This window comes from Aphelocoma coerulescens, chromosome 5 (assembly GCF_041296385.1).
Source record: "Aphelocoma coerulescens isolate FSJ_1873_10779 chromosome 5, UR_Acoe_1.0, whole genome shotgun sequence".
Lineage (NCBI taxonomy): Eukaryota > Metazoa > Chordata > Aves > Passeriformes > Corvidae > Aphelocoma > Aphelocoma coerulescens.
In genome coordinates, this window is record NC_091019.1 from 641,024 (window position 1) to 662,402 (window position 21,379).

General features: G+C 42.1%; 1 protein-coding gene across 4 annotated transcripts in view; it reads left to right on the top strand.

Annotated features, from left to right (window-relative positions):
- Positions 1-2,742: 2,742 nt before the first annotated feature.
- Positions 2,743-21,379, top strand: part of LOC138110992 (semaphorin-3D-like) — a 39,280-nt gene continuing 20,643 nt past the window's right edge. For 3 of the 4 annotated variants that reach the window (XR_011151204.1, XM_069016138.1, XM_069016139.1), the window contains exons 1-2: positions 2,743-2,999; positions 17,194-17,354. Coding sequence is in view for 2 of the 4 variants with exons in the window: in XM_069016138.1 (XP_068872239.1) it covers positions 2,885-2,999; positions 17,194-17,354 (276 nt within the window). In the remaining 2 variants the exon portion in view is untranslated. Of the gene's footprint in view, positions 3,000-17,193; positions 17,355-19,039; positions 19,216-21,379 lie in introns of those variants that run through there. The other variant, XR_011151205.1, reaches the window with a different exon arrangement.

Consider the following 21,379-nt stretch of genomic DNA (forward strand, 5'->3'; position numbering starts at 1 on the left):
ACAAACCAGTAATTTTTCCTTCTCTGACCAAATTCTTCTTACTTTTGAGGGGAGGAAGGAATGGGGGAGTCAAATTTGCGTTTAGGTTTTATGTTTTATTTCTGCCCGTGGAACTGTTTGCTACTGAGCTGCGTGACCGTGGGTCTTTTCAGCACAGGACACTGATTGACATTGCATGTGTTACAGAGAGGAAGGGCATTTCCTGATGATTAATGGCAAGTTAGTTGGCCTGAAGTTCATTAACCTGAGCTAGACTGTTGGAAGGACTCTGTGTGGAATTGTATTAGAGGATCATCATAAACTAAAAATATATGTGACAATCTGGCCAGATTGCAATGAATCTAAAGACAGGACAGGGTTGGCTCGAGCTCACAGAGCAGCTGCCTCGAGTGTAAACTAACTGCCTTGTGAAAGCAAATGGTTTTTCACAGACTTTATTCAAATAAAAGGGGAAAAGGAAAAAAAAAACCAACCAAAACAAAGGAAGGTTCCCATTAGCAAAAAAAGCCTACATGAAAAAGTGAGGTTGTGAGCTATGGCCGAAGGCCCGAGTTTGGTGCTGATTCTCAATCAATTCAGCAAATGACAGTGCATTGACACAACTGGTTTTTTAGTCAAATTTAGTCCTGATTCTTCACAGTAATTTGCCTCAAGAAAATGAGCCCCATATCCTTTGGTGAGTTCCCTGTTGGCTGAGGCCCATGGCTTCAGGCCATGACTTCTCAACATACTTGCAGTGAGACTGGCTCCCTCTTAATTGCTTCTTTATGAAGTATGGTTTGTCACTATCATCCTGCTGAAGATGAACAGGGCTGGTGTCTCATTTTCACATATTCTTCCCCCTCCTCCCCTCTCCTTCTTTTCCCCTTTTTCACCTCTAAATAAATTTCTTAAAGGCGATTTAACCCTGGGATGGTCTAATCCACTTCAGTCCTTCGTGGTCCACCCTCAAATAGATGTGTTGGCACAGAAGAAATTAAGGGTGTTCTCTTAGGATCTGATACTGTAATAAAGGGAAGAGAAAGATGAAACAGGCATTTCATGTTTGTCTGTTTTCTCTCCATGTCATTTCATGAACGTGTACTCACGCTTGGCCAAGAGTAGTGCATTCAGACACTGAATATGAGTGTTGAAGAGGGGACTGAGAAGAAAGAAGCTTAGTGTTCTGCAATAGGAATTATGCTTTGGGGATTTTACGGATTGTTTCCCTCTTTTTCACCATCATGCTTTTCTTGCACACTTCCTTGTCTTTTGCTACTGAGCGAAAGTCTGGAGGCTCAGAAAGCCCATCTGAGCAAGATTTCCTGTGTCAGAGAGAACTGAAGGGATTCTGTTTCCATCCTTTCATGCCAGGAAGGATGAACTGCCTGTATCAGGACGTGCTGAATTGGTTCTGGGTGCTGCTGTAGCTCACAGAATTGCAAGACCTAGTGCTGCAGGAGTTCAAATAACAGACCAGTGGAAAGGCTCAGGGGCCACAAGCTGTGCTGCATCTCTCATGGACTTGTGAGGAACCTATCCTTTGGTGTCTGTGCAAGTGCTGGCTGATGTGGGCACTAGGATTGCTCTTTTAATCAGGCAGCTCCAGTTCCTTTCAGAAAAGAATTTTCATGGCACATCATGAGCCATTAATCTCTCGACTAACCATAACATTTCCTTACTCCTTGGTTTTCCAGCATTACTCAAACACTGACATTTGTCATTTCACCAGCCATCTCCCTTGACCTCTAGCATCAGGCACTTGCAGGGGGAAGGATCTGGTCTCACAAATATTTTCATACTCTGATCTCTGTGATTTATTAACCGTGAAGTTTTGCCTTCAGAACTCAAGATGCCGTTTCAAATAATTTCACGTGCAAAAGTCGAGTTATTGGGCAAAAGGGATCCTTGATAGCTGGGTACAAAGGACAGCAGGACTGCTGTTGCTGTTTTCTTTTCAACTCCTGTGCTGGCTGTGTGACCTTGAGGAAATAGGTTCATTGCAGCTTTATGGTTCCGTTTTTGCATAGGGAAAATAAGGGCAGTGATAATTGCTTTCGTTTGTAAAAAACTTTAAGATTTATGGACTACGAATGATTCTTACTAAGTGAAAAGTGTTGCAAAGCTGGCTTAGTTACACACTGTGCTAACAAAATCCCATATCAGCCTATTGACTCCAGCCTGAAACACTCATTAAAGTTTATAGGACATTTTGGTGGATGAGTTGAGGCAGTTATTCTGCTGGAAATATCATACTGAAAACACTTTTAAATCCATCATCCGCTTTGACTTTTTTCTCTATTAAAACGAAACACAACTGCTTGCTCTGTCCAGTTTTCTTAGTTTATTTATGAAAAGTTTTTGATGGATATGGATATGTACTCACTGTTAACTCAGCTTGTACCCCCATGGCATCTGAGACATTACAGTTCATTCTAGTCATAGCATAAACACACAATAGCTGTTGTACTGAGACAAAAAGAGCTATAAAACATATAAGATATCCAATGGACTAGTATTAACTATCAAGTTGCATGGTCACTTTTGAATGTCATATGTTCTTTTTATGGATACTGCATTAATTTAATTTGTGCTTAAACTTTAGCTAGGCTAGACACTGGTGTCTGAAAAGTTTACATATTTTTCCAATGTCAAAATGTGTAAATTTAGTATTAAGGAAACAAAACATATTTACTTGTACTAGAGGAAAAATACTTTTGTAGCAAAGAAATTAACTGAGGTGCTCCTTAAAGATAGGTCTGGCTTGCTTACAGAATTGTTACTTATGCAGTAAAGCAGATCTGCAGATGTTTTCTTTTTTTCTTCCAGATCAAACTTGGATTGTTTGAAAAGTGGGGAGATACTTCACCATAGTACAAAAGAAGATACAGAAGAGGAGAGCAGAATGAGAGCTTTGCAAGTGCCACGTGCCTGCAGCCCGCTGTCTTTAGTGATGCTGTTCCTTCCAGTCACTGGAATGTCAAAACAAAATATCCCAAGACTGAAGCTTTCCTATAAAGGTAAACTTTTCAGTAGTTTTTCTGATTCTGCCACTTCCGTTTTGATGTGATACTGCCAGCAGTTCTTTTGTATTACTAACCAGGAAATACACAATAGAAGCCTTAAAGATGGATGAATTCTGCCTTGGGGCAGTATTAAAATCTGGGCTTTTTGTTGTGTCGGGGCACATGTTTCTGAAGTATAACTGTCTTTTAAAAGTATTATTTCTGTTTGCTCCAAGAGGATGTTAACAGACTCTACATAAATTAGAGGGGAGTGGTACTTGAAACACTCTGAGGTGCATTGGAGACATTCCTATGTGGCTGGTAGGGATGATGTGAGACATGGAGGACGTTCACACCTTCCTACAGCATCAGAGGAAGTTGAGAGAGCTGACTCAAGTGTTTCAAGGGGACTGACATTTATTTTTGTAATAATTCTTTTTCTATCACTAAGTGGGTATGTTAAACTCTTCATAGGTGGTTTTCTTTCTCCTTGCCTCTTTGGATCACAAAAGCGTGTTTCTCTGCAGAATTTCTTAGTCTTGTGTGTAGTTCTTGTTAAGAATGGTACCGAGGGATTTCAACACAGACATATTTATGTATTAATGGACAAGTTTTTAAAGAAGGTAGATTTCTTTTTGCTTTGAATGTACAGCACACCTGCACAGGCACAGAGGTGTGTCACTGATACTTTCTTCTTTAGTGAAAACAAGTGCTCTCCCATTAGTTATGTTTCAGCTGTGTCAGCACCTTGCCCTTATGGGAGCTATTTCTGCTCTGTTTTTCAAACTTATGTCTTCCTATGCATTGCAGAGTTACACTCAGGATGGTGTGATGGGACAGGCTGTAAAGCCTTCATTGGGGCTTATGATATGTTTATCATGAGTTTAACACCCAGAGAAATTTATTGAGTAAGCAGAATGACTTGCTATTTATTTACAAGCTTCTCTTTTGCTAGATTTGCGTGCCACTGCGCATGCTATTCCACTGTGTATATAAATGTGTTTGGATGTGTTTGTGTGAGAGAGACAGAGGAAGCAAGATCAAGGGATCTTGACAACATTTTTATTACTTTGGGAAACAGTTGCACTCACTGAAGCCAATGAATAGAGAAACTGAAAGACCTGACGTGAGTTACGAAAGTTAGCAGTAAAACCCTCCTAACATACAGCCGGCCTTCTCACAGCCAGGCCTTTTGAGATAATTCCCAAAAGCAGCATGTACCACATGGCGACGGCATTTATTGTGGATTTGACACTCACGATTAGTGAATTCCTCTCAACTTCAAAAGCAGATAGCCTTTGGCAAAATCCTGATGGATGCCTTTGGCAGGTAAAGAGGGGGAGAAAGAAAAATTATTGAGGTCAACACAGGGAAAAAAAAAAGGCTGAAATCTTAGTTTAAAATAGTGGCAGAGACCTGCTGGGAACAGTTGGGGAAATGCCTGAGCTCGTTTAAAAAGACAATGAGCAGATGATTGATATTTAGGCCCTGATCCAAACTTTTATTAGCAACTTTATAAACCTTTCAGTTTGGCTTGAGGGATACCGTTTCCTGTCCAAACTTATTCACCTATATCCCCGTAGGGGGGGAAAATCAACAACAGATGCAGATGCAAAATAGCACATAAATCTTAATTTTGAGAGCTGTGATGGAACTGAAAAGTCGGAAGAAAGAGAATTACCAGAATTTATTGTGCTTTGTCTTACTTTCTTGGGGGGTTGGAAGGTGTATATTTTTCCACATGGAACAAGAAACAATTTAATGCTGTTTTTTCACACTTATGTACTGTAAATGATTCCAGTATGGCTTATCATAATCAAACTATATTTTGTGTGTTGACAACAGGATATCACATATACTGAGTATTTAATATAGTTGTGAGAATTAAGTCTACCTTCCTCCCCCCAAATCTTTCAGACAAAACAATTCCAAGGTTTCTGAGAATAAGATGTAGGAGAAATGAACTGTTTTGCCAGTTGTCATAAAATTGTTAGTCATGTCACTGACAAGTCCTGGCATCTCTGTTCTTTGGAATTAATACTTGAACTATCATGAAGAGGAGAATACAGGGCTCTTCTCCTTCTTTATGGAAAACAGATGAGAACTGGCCACATCAGGCAGTTCCAAAAACCTGGTCACACGTGTCTTTGAAGGGAAGGTTTCGTCTCCTTTCATGTGCAATGTGTTTATGGCATAGCTCCATATTCCCAGAAGAGCTGAGCATTTGCTGGGGCAGGAGAGCTGGAAGTAAGCAGGACTTTGCAGTTACTGAGTTTTCCAGTTGCATCAATCAGTGGTGGATGGAGGAAGAGGGAGAGGGTAGGGTGGTTAAAGATGTGTCTATAACTGCAGGAGTGCTTCAATAAACCACAGCATGTCAAAGCTCCTTTGTGTTCAAACAGCAATTAAAATTTTAGACCTTCTCTGAATGGCAGCTATAGGTTTCCTTCTTCTCAAGGTCGTCATCTTAACGAATGGGAATCTGTGCAGGAAATGTTAAGATATTCCAGTGAATGATGTCGGGATCAATGTAAAGTCGTACAATGGATTTCCTTTATTGTTTGTCCCAGTCTAAAGATGTGTTCTAAAAAAATTGTGCATGTATAAAACTAAAACTACACACAAATCAATTAAAATACGTTGTAGTACAGAATCAAAGTCATATATTCTCCACCTGTGTTAATCAAATCCACTATGATCTTTAATCATGTATCTCATCTTTTCACATTTTCCCATATCCATTAGTTGAAAAATTCTCTTATTCACTCAGACTTAAGTTAGATACTTGTTCATGTCATTACTATCCCAGAAATTGTCACTCCTCTTGTGATGTTTTTAGGGTGCTCTCAGTGCATATACCTTACTTAATCTGTGTATCTTAGATACTTCTACAAGATTGAGGTGCTTTTATTACTGTAGTTTTAATATTAGGAGAAGGTAACAAACTGTCTTCTAATAGAAGATTAGGATCTTTAGAAAACCAGGGGATGATTTTGAGTAATATTCCATATTTTAACCCTCTTTGCCTAGTACTCTTTCAGTCTTAAGACCGACAGTGTATATTTATCACTCATTTTCATGTAGATGGAGATAACCTGTGACCTTCATCCAAACTGCAGAACTCCACAACCACAGCTTCCCTAAGCAGCACATCCTTGTTGTCTGCTGCCTCATTTGACATCCTTATTCCAACCTCTAGAGCAGATGCAGAAGGTTTTCATACACCAGTCTAATTCATTCATGTCATTTTCAGGACAGCATCAGTTCTGTTACTAAAGGATGGAAGGCTCTGTGTCCTAATTCTTGTATGTTTAATTCATACGGTGTAGACAGTCTTGTTTCTGTTTTATCTTCTGAGTAATAATTTTTCCTAATTCATTGGGAGGTCCTTCCATAAATATCGTGTGTGTCTTTTTAGATTTTACTTCATAGGGAGAAGTAAAGAATAGCCAGACCCAGAAGGTTGATTGCCTTCTGAGAAAAAGAAGAAAAAAAATCAAATTTTTCTCAATTTGTGGCTATCCTAAAATTTTCCTGCAGAAAGAGAGAAATTGCAAATTTAACCCTATTGATTTGATTTACTTGGCTGCTTTTCATGGACATTTCAGTAAGTGTAGTCTGTGTTCTCAGTGAATGCATTTATATTACCAAAGTGTGCACCCTAGTTTCTTGGCTGGGGGGCATGCACCAGGCCAGATTTGGGCATTGTCACCAGTGATATCCACAAACATGTATCATTCCCGTGTGGGAATGTGGCCATTCCCCAGAGCAAACCATGCTTACTGTGACAGCCGTGACTTGGTCAGAGGACCAGGAATCCTGCACTGTGACACAGTACAGAGGAATAAGCACGACTGAAGGCAAGGTTTGGCTTTTAAAGCAGGATTTACTTAGCACTGTTCAAAACGACTATGGTAGTAATTTAAATCTAATAAACAAAAGCATTATTCTCAGCTGGTTTGTTTTTCTCCATATAGAATGAATTAAGGTGCAGTCTCACTCTCACTGAAGTCATGGCAAGAGTTTTTCCACTGAAGTAAATTGAAGCGAGATCAAATTCACACTCCTCACTTTTTTCATCTTACCTAAGTAAACTAAAGACAGGCAGTTCTTTCTCCTCTGCTGAAGGATGACCGTGCTAAACCATCAGCTCCACATGGCAATTAGCCATGTTTAAGGATTGTTTAGTTTCCCGCAGTGTTTTGCACACCGGATTTTCTTCCCCCTAAGAGTGATCCATTCTTAAAACATGGTGAAAAAGCAAACAGAGAACATTTTGGTGCCATGAATTCTTTTGAAAATTTGACTGGGTGAGTACATTTCCTTAATGTTCAAAAATTATCCTTTGAACATGCTATTTAACAGTGTCAAGCATTCTGTTCTCTATATTGCTTTTGCTTTAAACCTGTTTCATTTTATAACTGATGAGATGCTTAACTGTTGCATCACAGCAGTTAGTTTGTTCAGTTTCAGTACAGCTGGCTTATTTCCATGTCATGCATCATTTAATTATACATCTAAAACGTAGTTAAAACTGTACAGCTCCATGAGCCTCACTTAAGCTGTCTGTGACACTGCAGTAATCCCAGTACCCTGACGGGGTGTTGCACAGCTATGACTGGTTGGAATGTGGTAAACTGGTGATGTGTAAGAGAGCCTAGAAATGAGCTTGCATTTTGCAGCTGTGCTTGCTCTACTAGAAGAGGAAGTAAAACCAGAAAAAAACTGCTCTTGTGGCAATATCAGCGTCTGTAAATCTGAATGCTTAATGAAAATCAAGGAAAATGTGCTGAGTGAGGAAGTGGTGCTTTTCCCTTGTTTGTCGTTTAATTAATTTTTGGTGGTCTGTTATTTGTCAGAAAAATCTATCTCAGATTCCTCTATGGAAAAACATGAAGTGTTTATGTGAGAGTGAAGATCCTAGTATTGGATGATTGTCTAGATATGCAAAAGACTTTGCCTGTTTTGTCTCAAAAATGCTTTCTGGAGGCAGTGATCATTGAGACTTAAAATGTACCCTAGCTTGAAGATGGATGGGTGCTGCTGTCCATGTGTATATGCCGTCGACTGAGTATAAACTTGAAGGCATTTATTACATCTTAGTAATGGGAAAAGCAGCAAATTTCTTGCAGACATTTTTTTTCCTTTTTTAAGCTAGTGAACTTGAAGGTCAGATTCAACTCTATGTTGCATTTTCTGTCATATAATTATCATATATATCATGTCCTGAAGAGCAGCCTCCAGTCAGTGACATCAACAGCTTACATAGCAGTTGAACTAAGAATAACCTTGGAGAACTGACCCATGTCAAGCTCTTATGAGTGTAAACTGTTGATGTCACTGACTGGAGGCTGTTTTTTCGTGATCACAGAAGGGCCTCAATTGGATAAAAGAAGAATTGTATTCAAAAAATACAAAACTATTCTGCTGAATGTTCACTTTACTATATCTCAGAAGATGAGAGGAAACAAAACTGAAAGAGTAATACTTAACAAAGGATTTTTGCTCTCTTATAAAAAGAAGGACGGGACAACATCAAAAACAGCTTCCCTAGAAGAATGCAGGGGGAAGAGACATGATAAGTGGCATCAGCTTGGAAGAGGGATCAAAACTCTTTCTTTGATTACTTTTACTAATGACATGTGTTTAAGCAAATCCAATTCAGAGCAGTTTCAGAAATCCCAAACTTGTTCTCTTTCTGAGCACTATTTGGAGGGCACGATCTGCCTGACGTCAGTGTCTGTCTAGCAGTGGACATCTGTGGTCACTATGCAGGTGCTCGATTCACATCCTGTTTCTTTTTCCTCCCTCCCCATTTCTGCAGTTCCATTTCTAGGTGAGTTCCCCAAAGAAGAGCTGAGGAATATAGGGGATGACTCTTCCGTACTCACAGTCCTTTGGAGATAAATACACAGAGATAGCAGAAAGAGTCAGAATTTCCTTTATTTAACCAGCGCAACATCAAACAAGTCAGAGAGATTGGTTAACTCTGTTTAAGGCAGACAATTTTGAAGATGGTGGGAGTGACAGATGTACATCTTTGCTACAAATTTGAAAAAGGAGACATTCTACTTTCTGAACAAAATCCTGGCTATCCCAGAATTTTGCACTGTGTTGAACCATAGAGTTTTAAGAGCTGAGAGGTTGCTGAAGACACCAAAATTTTGTAATTAACTTACTGGGCCTCTTAAAGGAGGGTGTTAGATCTTCCTGTGCATCATTCAAGCAACCTGGATTTCTTTCAGAAAGATTTCTCACTAAATCTGTAACAAAACATTAGCTTATATGACATACTGCCCCAAAAGTAATCAATATAAATATTATTAATAAAAAATGTCCCCCTCCAAGATTAAATAAAGCTTGCACCCGTATACCAAGAGCATCCATGGATCGTGTCACCCATATTTATATTTGACAAGGGTTTGTGTGGGAGGGCGCTTGTGCCTGCTTTGTACAGGGAAGCTCTGGGGTTCCCAGGTTCACGACTGATGGGTCTGCACTTTGTGTCTCTTGAGGCTTTGGGTGCCCAGGGCCATGATGAGTTCCCGGGCTGGGGATGGCGGGTGGGGCTGGCCTGTGATGCGCTCTGGGGCCTGTGACAGCACAGGGGCCGTGTCACAATGGGGGCAGCTATTAAAGGCCCCATGGGTTGCCGCTGCCCCAGTAGAGCCTGGGCAAGCGGTGAGTGCACACAGGCGGTGGGGAGGCAGGGCTGGGGGAGGGCTGGGGCAGAAGCGCCGGCACCGGGGGCGTGTGTTCTGTCCCTGCATCCAGGGCCCAGCCCCTGGTGGGAGTGCCTTGCTCAGGCTCGGTGCTTGCTGGGGCAGCGGTGCAGGCCTTGCCTCCTGCCAGCTGCCAGGGGCCCTCTCCTTCCTGCTGCCACGTCCCTGTGGCTCCTGCCCCCCACTGGCTGCCTCCATGCTGGCCCTACTGAACCCCTTCTGTGTGTCCTCTTGCAGACCATGGCTTTGTTGTCATTGCTCTTCGTGCTCGTGCAAAGCCTGATCCAGTACCCCCAGCCAGCTGGGGATGGGCTGGATGAGGCCACGCACCGGCGAATGCAGGAGCGTGAGGAGCTGCTTGACCGCGAGATGGCTCGGCTGCTGCAGGAGCTGGAGCAAGGGCCCCCGGAGCAGCAGGACGAGGGCTGGGGAGCCCTGCTCTTTGGTGCCCTGCAGCAGTGGCCATTCTGGGCTCTTGCTGGACTCCTGCTCCTCTTGGGCCTGTGGTTTAGCTGCAGGAGGAGTCCTGAAGCCAGCGAAACCAACAGCAGCGGCAAGGACCAGAGCTCCTGCAAGATCTTGGGAGAGGAGAAGGAAAAAGAAAAGGAAGAAGACAGTTTGGATTCCAAGGGAGATGGAGAAACCATAGATGTGACTGTGGAGGCAGATGACAGCGGCAGCGGAAATGAAGGAGAAGGCAGTCCTGTGGCTGCAAACGAAGGAGACGATGATGATGCCAATGAACGAGATGAAGATGTGAAGTTGAAGAAAGACAGTGATGTTAAAAGTGATGATGGCCATGATGCAAAGAAAGATGAAGGCTGGAGTGATGGGAATATGCCAGGAGACAATACTGCCGAAGGAAATGAAGAAGAACCTGGCAATGTTACTGGAGGTGTGGAAGACCTAGATGAAGTAAATGAAGGAGAAAACAAGGATGTGAAGGTGGAGCCAGACAAGGATGCTGGAAAGGAAGACGGAGATGGAAATGAAGAAAAAACCGATGATGCGTATATGAAGGCAGGCAACAGTGATGATGTAAATAAAGGAGTATACGAGGTAGATGGAAAGGAAGAAAAAGCAGATGTGAAGGTGCAGGGAAGCAGTGATGCCAGTGAACAACAAAGCAGTGATTGGATTGGGCAGGAAGACAACAGTGATGGTGGGAAGGCAATAGACCACTGTGGGTTTGCTGCAACTGAAGAAAAAACCACTCACCTTGGAAATGAAGAGACCAGTGCTGCAAACAGAGATGAGAAGCAGGGTGATGCAAATGCGAATGGAGAGAAGAATGAAGATGCAAAAGAAGGAGAACAAGGTAATGTGGCTGCCAGTGAAAAAGAAGGCAGTGCTGGCAAGGGCAAAGGCAGCCGTGGTGGAATTGAAGAGGAAGAAGACGCCTGTGACACTGGGAATAAGCGAGGGATCCTTTTAGTGGATCGCATACAGTGTCCCGTCGAGGACGTGGAGAAAGGTCGCTCAGTGGCAGCTGAGCTGATGGAGAGCTTCACGCGTGTCTTTATTGACAGCGTGAGCAATAGTTTCTACCCGGTGCCTCAAGAAGCCATCGGGGTGGGCAGTGCCTTTGAGGGTTGGAGTCCCCGTGAGCAGGATGGGGTGTACTGCGTGCTGGTCCCACTGAATCCCCCACCGGGACACGCCTTCCACCTGGAGCTGAACAGTGCAGGGCAGATGGCAGCAAGGACCTTCTGCGTCCGTGTGGAGCTGGTGTGCACGTGCGAGAGGGAGCAGCTGGGCGAGAAGCTGTTGTGCTTCCTGCACCACTCGCAGGAGGAGCTGCGGTGGAAGCAGAAGCCCAGCCTCCTAGAGACACTCTGCACCGGCTCCTACCTGGACGTGGAGAAAACCTCCCACTGGTTCTACCAGCTGGTGAGATGCTCGTGGCTGCATTTGCCTCAGTCGTACTCATGGCACTTGGTGTTTCAGCCCTGCAGCCGGTCCTGCCAATTCCGGCTGAGCAAAGGCAAGAAGAGCCTGGTGGTGAAGATGTTGTTTGGGGTGCGCCACGGGGACTCCGACATCTTTGCGGTCAGCCAGCCCACAGAGGCCCAGACAGGCAGCTCCAGCATCTTTGTGAGCAGCCATCCCGCCGAGGCCGACTCCATCGCAAGCACAGCGTGGCCTGAGACATACGCTGTGGCAGAGGCAAAATTCTTCCAGCACGTCGCCAGGCAGGTGCCATGTGAGAGCTTGCACCTGAAATGCCTGCAGCTCTTCACCTGCATCCTGAGGGGCACAGGTTTTTCCAGCTCGACCTGGAAGACTGTGGTCATGCACGTGCTGACCACCGTACCGCTGTCCCAGTGGCGCAGGAGGGAATTTGCACGGCGGCTGTGGGACATCATGGCATACCTGCGCCGCTGCCTGCAGTTGAAACGCCTGGAGCACTTTGTCCTAGGCAACCAGAGGCTTCCTGCAGAGATCAGCTTGCCGCCGGCAATGCGAGCGGTCGAGCCGCTCAACCTCTTTGAGCACCTGGCCCAAGATCCGGCCGCCCACGCAGAGGCGATGCGAGCTTACGGTCAGCTGCGATTTCGCCTCTGGATGCTGCTCTCCGGCCACTGAGAGGAATTCCCTGCACAGAGCTGTGCTGGGGGGGCTCACACCCGATGGCAGCCACGTGAGCACTGCATAATTCTTCCTTTTTTCACTGGCAATCCTGAAGCTGCTTTCCTGCTCCCGTGGATGGAAGATGCTGCGGCACACGGATTCACTGTGCAGACACACATCTCTGCATTGCCCTGCCCTTCACCTTCCAGTTTACCACGGTGCTGTTGTGATGTTCCTACGTCTACGAGGCAGAAACTGGCTCCACCTGCACATCCTTACAGAAGACTACGAACTGAGAGAGGTTGCTTGGCACACCTCAAAGACATGAAACTGGCCTGTTAGGGACTTGATGTAGTTGTTCAGTGACCTGTAGCTCACTTTACCATAGGAGAATAGGTAGTCCAAATTTTTATAATAGGAATTCTTTATTAGCATTGCTTCCAGAGGTCCTTTATTATTATCAGTGTACAACTATTTTGCAAAGTTGGTCTTAGTTTAGGAAATTGAGCTACCCTACTATAGTAGATTGTCTCCTTTTCAGTAATATCTGGATAGCTATGTTTGGAAAATTAATAAAAGGAGAGAAGTGTCTCAAATTGCCTGAAACGTGACATTCTTTATATTTAAGCCTCTGTATCTTAGAGAACGTCGTTCCTATATACCTGCCTGAAATAATGCCATTTTGCAAACAGAGATGTTGGATATGTTGCGTGTGCTCTCTCTTGAGCAAACCCATAGAGGTGCTTGAAGGTTGATGTGAAAATGCCCTGAAATGCCTGAAATTCTACAGCAGAGTACTCCTGAATTTTTTAGGAATCTTTGGAAAAGTGTTCTTTTCACAGTCACTTTTATGACTGTAATACCCTCCTGGGGAACAATTCCGTCCTGAAAGATGAACAGAGAAGTCCCTAACTGCAAAACATGTGGTTTAGTACACAGCTCTTTTTTGGGCTTCTCATAACCAAGGTTTTAACACAAAACTGTGAACACAGAAAGTCATGTTTTCTCTATTCCCAGTTGTCTGTATCCTTTTGGAGAGGCCCTGCTGTTCTATGAATATTACGTTTTTCACCAGGCCTAATAGTATTGTATATCAATGAGAGCCACTTCACATGCACAGCTTTGTCCATGGTGACATGCAGCTAAACAAAATGTAATTTACTTCTTGCACTACATTGTAGAGATTGGTAGTAGTCCGGAAGTATTTATTCTCTTTGCCTTCATACCAATACATCTGGGGTCAACTGGTCAACTTTAAACTCAGCATACCTTAGGAATTGGATAAATTGCTGCAGTCATGCGAGAAATACTTTTCTTTATCCCAGAAATTTGCTTGAGTTTCTACAATGCCCATGTAAACCTTCACGTGTATTCTCCAACATGAGAAAGGACTTGCTCCTCCCTAAAGGCAAGTGATGCAACCTTTGTTCTTTCCTGTATATGAAAGTTATACAGCCTTTAGTTTCAGAGTCCTTCAAAGTTGTCTGTAACTGTTTTGAAAGTGGCTGAGATGTTCCCTTTCTGCTAATTTAGGCATGGCTTGTCACTAAAAAAAATCTGTACCTAGTCACAAAGGGCATTCTGATTCTGAACCAAGTGGTTCTACATTGCTGCATTGTGACAGCATGCTGGAGTTGAGGAATGGCAACATGGTCACCACACATGTGACTTGATGCTAACAAGTGTAAATATGTTTTATAAATGCAAATACATATGATCAGAACAGAATGAGATTTTTACTTTTGAAGTCTCTTTGCTGTGGCTCTGCTGCTGGAGATTTTATAAGTAAGCAATGATCATGCTGTTTTGAGCCAAGTCCACTGAGATACTGTGTGAAATGAATAAAACCCAGTCACTATTCCAGCTTCTATCAGTCAGCAGTGAAATATTAACCCAGAAGGGGAGTTAGCTGGATACTTAGTTAATCACCGGGCTGGAAAAAAGTATTTAATTTTGAGGAAAACAGCAAATAGAGACCATAAACTGAGTGCTGAACACGTACTCGTGAAAGACCATCCCTGTAACTTTGTTACTGTACCTTGTGAGAATGCTGGTTCTGTGTTAGCCAGGCTACAGAGATGCAGTGATTCAAATCAACAGCTTGCTCTAAGCTTGAGAATCATTGGGAAATGTGCTTTTCACAGTAAATTTTTCCAGTGCAATATCCTTGGTGATAGTAAATATGTCTCGCTGTGAAGGGAAATTTCAATGCGTAAGATTAAAATGCGTTGTTTTATAGACTGAGAACAATTATTAATCTAGCTGAAATTTAATCAACCCTCTGTTAATATTTGCTGGTAAAGTTTTATTAGGTCATATTACAGTTATAATCTTATCAGTGGCCATGCTCAGAGTCTTATTTCCAAGCTGTTTTCAATAGTAGGTACCAAACGTGATTCTTCACCACTTTGCAGCTTGTGTTGTCATTTGCACCAGTAAGAAAGGAGTGTGCAGTGTTGTCATTTCAATCTGGAATATTCTACAGATGTTTTCCTTACGATGCAGTGAAATAAATGATTGTACAAGGCATCAGGCAGGGTTCATTCCCACTTGGGCATTTCAGTCATGAGGCAGCATTTTCCCTCACTGTTGTAGCTGTTCTAGGTGGGTTTTTTTTTACTGAGAAATTCTAGAACTGTTAAACAACAGATGACAAATGTCCATTTGGGATGGTCTCTTCAGAGATCATTCCTTTCAAATAAGGAAACTGGAAGTAGACAGCAGTCTCAGTCATCGTCCTTCATGTATGTGGAGAAGAATCAAATCCACATATTTTTGCAATTGACACTCTTGCAGAGGCCCATGCTTTGCATGGCTTTAAGTGCTGAAAGTGCTTTAGAGCATTTGCACAAGCATGTAATTTATCCTTAGATCAAATTCCTGTGACTGCAGAGGAGAAGGAATTTTTCCTCATATTCTGTATGCTAGTTACTTGTGTTCTGCAGGTGAGGACTGAGGTTTTTATAGTACCATGTTAACCATAAGCTGCTTCCAAAGTGGTCTTGCTGGCAATTAATAAACATCTTTTAAAGTGTTACTGGTTTAGAAAACAAATCCTGACATCTTTGCCTTCACGAAAGGTATGTGGGAAAGGACAGTGCTGGTGTATAGTAATGTAATGCTCAGCATCAGATAAAATTTTTCAGTGTGAAGCAAGATTTTTTCCCAAAGTACTGCCAAATAAATCTCACCTAGGGGAATAGGAGCTGCAATGCATGACAATTTGTTTTCAGATTGTACCATAACAACATCCTGCACTGAGCCAGACAAAAGTACACAAACTTAAGTAGAAGTGACTGAGCCAAAAAATAATTGTCATAATTATATACCAGGTAGTCAGATTAATAATGATAAAATATTTTTCTCCCATGGTTCTGTTCATTAGCCAGGACTAGAACTTAATCTTTTCTTGCCTGTCACTTGGTTTGTGTAAGACCTTGGAGAAAAATGTTTGGGTGGGGTTTTTTTCCCTTTATTTAATTCAGGACTTTTTTCTCCAAAACACTGGCCCGAATTTTCATCATGATCAGGATATGCCAATAACTTGTGCGGTAAGTCTGGGTTTTCTAGCAGGAATGTTACATTGTCCATCCAGTGCCAGGAAGGTGGAAATACCCTTAATTTTATCTTCCCGTTAAATACAGGATTTGCCTTTCTGTCTGAAGATTTCCAAATAGTTTAGCTTGGAGAGTTTGCTTGTGGAAGAACTGATTCACATGTTTATTTTCTTTTCCCCAAAGTAATGACTACCCAACAAGACTTAAATATTCTTGTGCTCTTTTCTATATGTTGTTTGTGTCCTCGTCCAGAATTACGTCCACAGAGTATTCATTAGGCAAAATGCTACAGAATTTTTATTTTACAGCTTTTTTAGCTTTTTTGCAACAGTATAGGTTCTTTCATTAGTTTCATAGAGCTTTTTTTTTTTTTCTTAATTACCTACAGTCCTACATGCAGTTCTGGGGCACCCAGTTCAAGAAAGACATGGACCTTAGAAGGAAGAGCCCTGAAAATGATCAGAGGGCTGTAACACCTTCCGTATGAAGACAGGCTGAGAGGTTTGGGGTTGTTCAGCCTGGAGAAAAGAAAGCTCTGAGGAGACCTTATTGCAACTTTTCAATATATAAAAGGGGCTTGTGAAAAAGATGTAAAAAAGGAAAAAAGGACTTTTTAACCAAAGCCTTTAGGGACAGGACAAGGGGCAATAGTTTTGAACTAAAAGAGAGTGGATAGAAACTGGATAGAAGAAAGACATTTTTTATGATGAGAATGGTGAGAAACTGGTACAGGTTGCCCGGAGAAGTTGCAGATGCCCCATCCCTGGAAGCGTTCAAGGCTGTGTTAGGTGGGACTTTGAGCGAGCTGGTCCAGTGAAAGATGTTCCTCCTCATAGTGAGGGAGTTGAACTGGATGATCTTCAAATGTTCCTACCCACTGTTTCCTGCTCCTAATTATTCTTGGCTGGCATTGACCTTCTTCGCTGCTTTATATCTGGAGCACCAAATACGGTGAGGTATTGATCCTTGATCATGTGTATCCATGAGTATGGTGATATAAACAGAATTCGTTTTCTTGGGATGAAGGAAAGATATAGCACACATCTTGCAAAGATATGTCTTTCTTGGTTTCTAATTTCTGTTGAATTTCTCATTCCTTTATGCCTTACAGATAATTTGTTAAGAAAATTTTATGTAGAAAAATATTTTGTGCAAGTAAATATTGCCCAATTTGGAAGTAAGAAAAACCCCAGAGAACCCGAAGTTAACAGGAATTGTATTATGACTCTGGAAAGACATGCTCCAAGACTGCACTCATTTCCCTGGTACACTCCATGCTGGTTGCATGTATTTATAAAAGACACTGATGAGTCATATATAAACATTTTGATTATAAAGATTTTCTTCGTTTTCCCACAGACTTGCTGCTTTCAAACAGCTGCATCCCATTCCTGGGCTCAGCAGAGGGGCTTGATTTTCGAACCTTGCTGCCGGATGAGGAGAGGGGCCGGCTACTAGTCGGGGCAAAGGACCACATCTTCCTGCTCAACTTGGTTGATGTAAACAAAAATGTAAAAAAGGTCAGTGCCTTTTCCACGGAGTTTATCTCCTAAGTTAAATTTTGTTAAATTCTTTTTGTTTGGTTGGTTTTGTGTTTTTCTTTCTTTCTTTCTTTCTTCTCTGGGTAACTGCAGATTCGTTGTGCAATGAAATTTACCAAGATTTGATCATCTCACCTGCCGTAGTTATACAGATTATCTTTAATCAATTGAGTTTCTTGTGCTGATTGATGTCCTTTGTGACTGATGACCTGCAAGAGATCAGCTGTGTGGAAGAGCCCTGCAGTGCATGAAAATAGCATCAAAATATCAGCAGACAGGAAAAATGCAGCTCAGAGTGTTCACTTCTCAATTCCTCTGGTCATGGTTACCCTCCTCATTTCAAAGCATTTGGAAGGAAATAACTGAAGACAGCTCTTTCATTGCTTCCTGGCATCCCTGGGATTACTTTACTCTAATACTGAACAGAGCAGAGGCAATTTGGATGGTTTAAATCATAGTAAAATATAAGTGGCAATTTTAACATTTTGGTTAATATCTAGAATGACTAGTTTTAGGAAAAGCTTCCACTGGGATCTGCTGTAGTCCCTTGCCTGTGCCCGGTGACAGTGTGTTAACTTGAGATAATAAGATGACAATTTAGCCTTCGATATTTCTAGCAGACATGGTGAACTGGAGCTTTTGTAAGCACAGTTGACTGCTATGAGTGGAAACCAGATGCTTGCAACAGGAACACATGAAAGCTGGTTTCCTGCTTGTCCCAGATAGGAAGAAAATCTGAATTCTCAGCTGTGTTTGGTATTTTCTTTAGGCACCAGAGGGTGGTTTTAAATTACTACGTACTGCTGCCAGCTCTGAAGAGGTAACTGACCCTGAATTAATGTGATTGCAGGCAGGAGCTGAACAGGTGGAACAAGAGACTATTTTGCCCTCACGTTTGAGAGCAACGCTTGCTGTCATTGTATAGAAGAGATACAGTACCAGTCTGAATATCTTGTTCCTTATCTGGACTTCAGCAATGCTGCACATGGCAGTTTCTGTAAAACTCAGATTCTGGGTATTTCAGGAAATTTCTTCCTGGCATGCTTTATCAAGCACTTACCTTGCTTCTGTCATCTCAGTAATTGATTCAAAATCCACTACCCCTCCCAGGATATTGCATTAATAACAGCACTACTCACAACTGCAAATTTTCAGACCACAAATTGATTTTTGGTGTAGGCTTTCTGTAGAAGACAGATTTTGTTTGTGTGAAAAGCAGACTTCTGTTTCTGTGGGCTTCTGCTTGCCTCCTGAGAGATGCTGAGTGCTGTCACCTCCCATTATGTTCAGTGGGGCTTTCTGAGCCCAGACCTTTCTGGAGGTGGCAGCACTCTGTGTGAGCCACCCCTCAGTCCAAGCTGGTGACATTTTCCCTTTGGCCAAACCAGCGCTGTTCATTACGGACCTTGTGCTTTCCAAGAAGAGCAGAACACAGATGGAGCCAGGAGCACTAATGTGCAGTCAGACAGTGCCATTTGGTATAGATGTGGTAGAGAAAAGACTTCCTTTGTATTGGAAAGAAAATTTGGATTTCCTAAGATGAATAGAGAATGCATGCTTACGTATCTGTGGTAACCAGAAAGGAGGGAATAAAATTCCTAACCACTTGCGTATCTGGACTAAATATGTGTGCAGGTTCAAATACTTCTTTTAGTAGTAAAATAATAGTTTAACTATTCAGATAATATTTAACTTTTCACAAAAAAGCACTGAGGCAAAATATATTTAAATGGGTAGAACTGACTGAGAAGCCTTGCAGAACGTCCTGGTGTGCTGATTTCCCAGGTCTCCATGGGCATTCAACAACTTTATAAATGTATCTTCTTGCTTAAATGCCCAGGTAACACAAGGCAATGTCACATGAGTGTTTCTCTTTAATTCCACTGTGCTTGGCTGGTTGAATCTTGCAGTGGAGGGAAGGGATGAGATGAAGGAAGTTGCGTGAGGAGCTGTGTATAAAATCTCAGCCCCTGAGGAGGAAGCTAAAGGATACTCTACAGTAGCAGTGAAGTGTCAGAAAGTAGCACTTGCCGGTGCTGTGTTTAGACTGAGCGTGGTCTGGGTTGGCACTGGGCCAGGCGGCTCACTTCCAGGCCTTCCCAGTGTGGGGAAACCACACATGTTGGGACTACAAGGGTCTGAAGTGTGTCCTTTGTACTCCTCTGGAGTACGAGTCATCTGGAAAAAATGATCTGCTTACATACAGCTACTAAAACGAGTAGAAATTGATTAGAATATTAAGTTTCTGCCGATAAATGATGTGTTCATTTGTGGACTTTGTGGAAGGAGTGTTAAAAGCACGCTGATGGGGCGAGAGAGGCATAACAGCTTTGAGACTGCAGTGCAAGATTGTGCATAGTTTGGGGTTTCCGTTCTTTAAAACAAAGCTGAACATGAACTTCTTACTTTGATAAAGCTCTCAATTTCAGATATTTGTTTTGTTAGGAGCTACTGATACCTCCAAAAGCTAAGTCAGGATCCCCAACAATTTATTCTCATGTGTAGATATAATTACTTGGCAAGATTATATTTTAGAGTCTAATGCTCTATATTAAGACATTTCTGGCAAAGAAGGATCCAAAGCATTGTATCCTGCTCCCTTCTCTAATGTATACATATATATAATTTAATAACTTCCTTTTTAAAACCTATTAATTTACCTAAATTAGTTAATTTGACTTCCATATATTAAGTTATAGCTTTATTTCCTGGTGTATTTTTCCTGATGAAATAAATCAGTAGTTCTGCTGGAGTCAGAATTTCTTAAATCATTGTAGTTTTTATGAAATGTATTGTGTAATAGGTTGAAAATTTCCTTAGCTGGCAGCTTGAAAAAAAATCTGTCTGGTTTCCAGTGCTTGTAAACCTCATTATAAAACAACAGCAAGTACCACAGTGTAATGAGCAAGTCCTCCAGAATGACAGATGAATGCAGAAAGCGAAAGTGATTATAGTCAATAAATATATAAAATATAGCAATGGATAATCTTCTTTCTGTAACAGGGATGTATTTTCTCTGAAGTTTTCCTGTACAGAAGCCATTAGCTCCTGTTGCAGGAATGGCATTATGAAGTGTCCCTGACAAATTCTGCAAGCTATTTGCAAACTGGAAAAATTGTGATTTCTTCCTGTGAGTAAAATAAAGATGGTCAGCAAAGGAAAGTAGTTCTACTGAAGGCCTCTGTGCCATTACCACCAGAAGTGCAGTGTAAAACGGAGAGATGCTTAATAGCATGAGAGGCTGGAAAGCTGGCAAAGAAATTCTATAGGAGCACCAACCTCTGAGATCCTGCTGGAAACATGACGTCAGTACATCGAAGTTTCTTGTGAGTTTGCAAAAGCCTTTTCTATTTTACTCCTTGCGCTAAATAAATACGAAATACAAAATGTTGTCAGCTGGGTAAACAGTGGGTAAATAGCTGCAAAGCAATGGTGCCCCTTTCTGTGGCTGTGCTAACAGTGCCCGCGGGGTTACACGTCAGCGCGATCATCACGGTGTGATCTGCAGCGCGACCCGCCCAGCTCCGCAGGAATAGGAATGCTGTCAAGGCCTGACAAGCTTTTGAAAAGCTGCCAACGTGCAGGAGCTGTGGGTGCTAGAAGACACAGCCCCATGTGGGCCAAATAGATAAACATGTCAGATCCCCAACAGCAGCTTTGGAACAAGTTGTTTTCATCTGTCCCAGCGTGCACTGGCTCAGGGTCCCAAATCATCATCTGTTGTAAGCGGCCCTTTGGGATACTTCATGCAACTTCTTTAGGAATGTTGTTGCTGTGGAACAGATCCTTGTTACGCCGATGTTTCAGATTTGATTTTTGTTCAAATCTACAATCTATTATTTATATTTATTTATTAGCAGTTTATACCCATTTCCTCTGGCTGTTGATAATTCTGGTCTTCAGAGCCCTTTGATTATTCCTGCATAATTTAACTTCTTTTGTTTTAGTGATGCTTCCCAACCTTGTGTCATCTGCAGGGGTTGTTGGAGAGTTCTGGGTTTTTA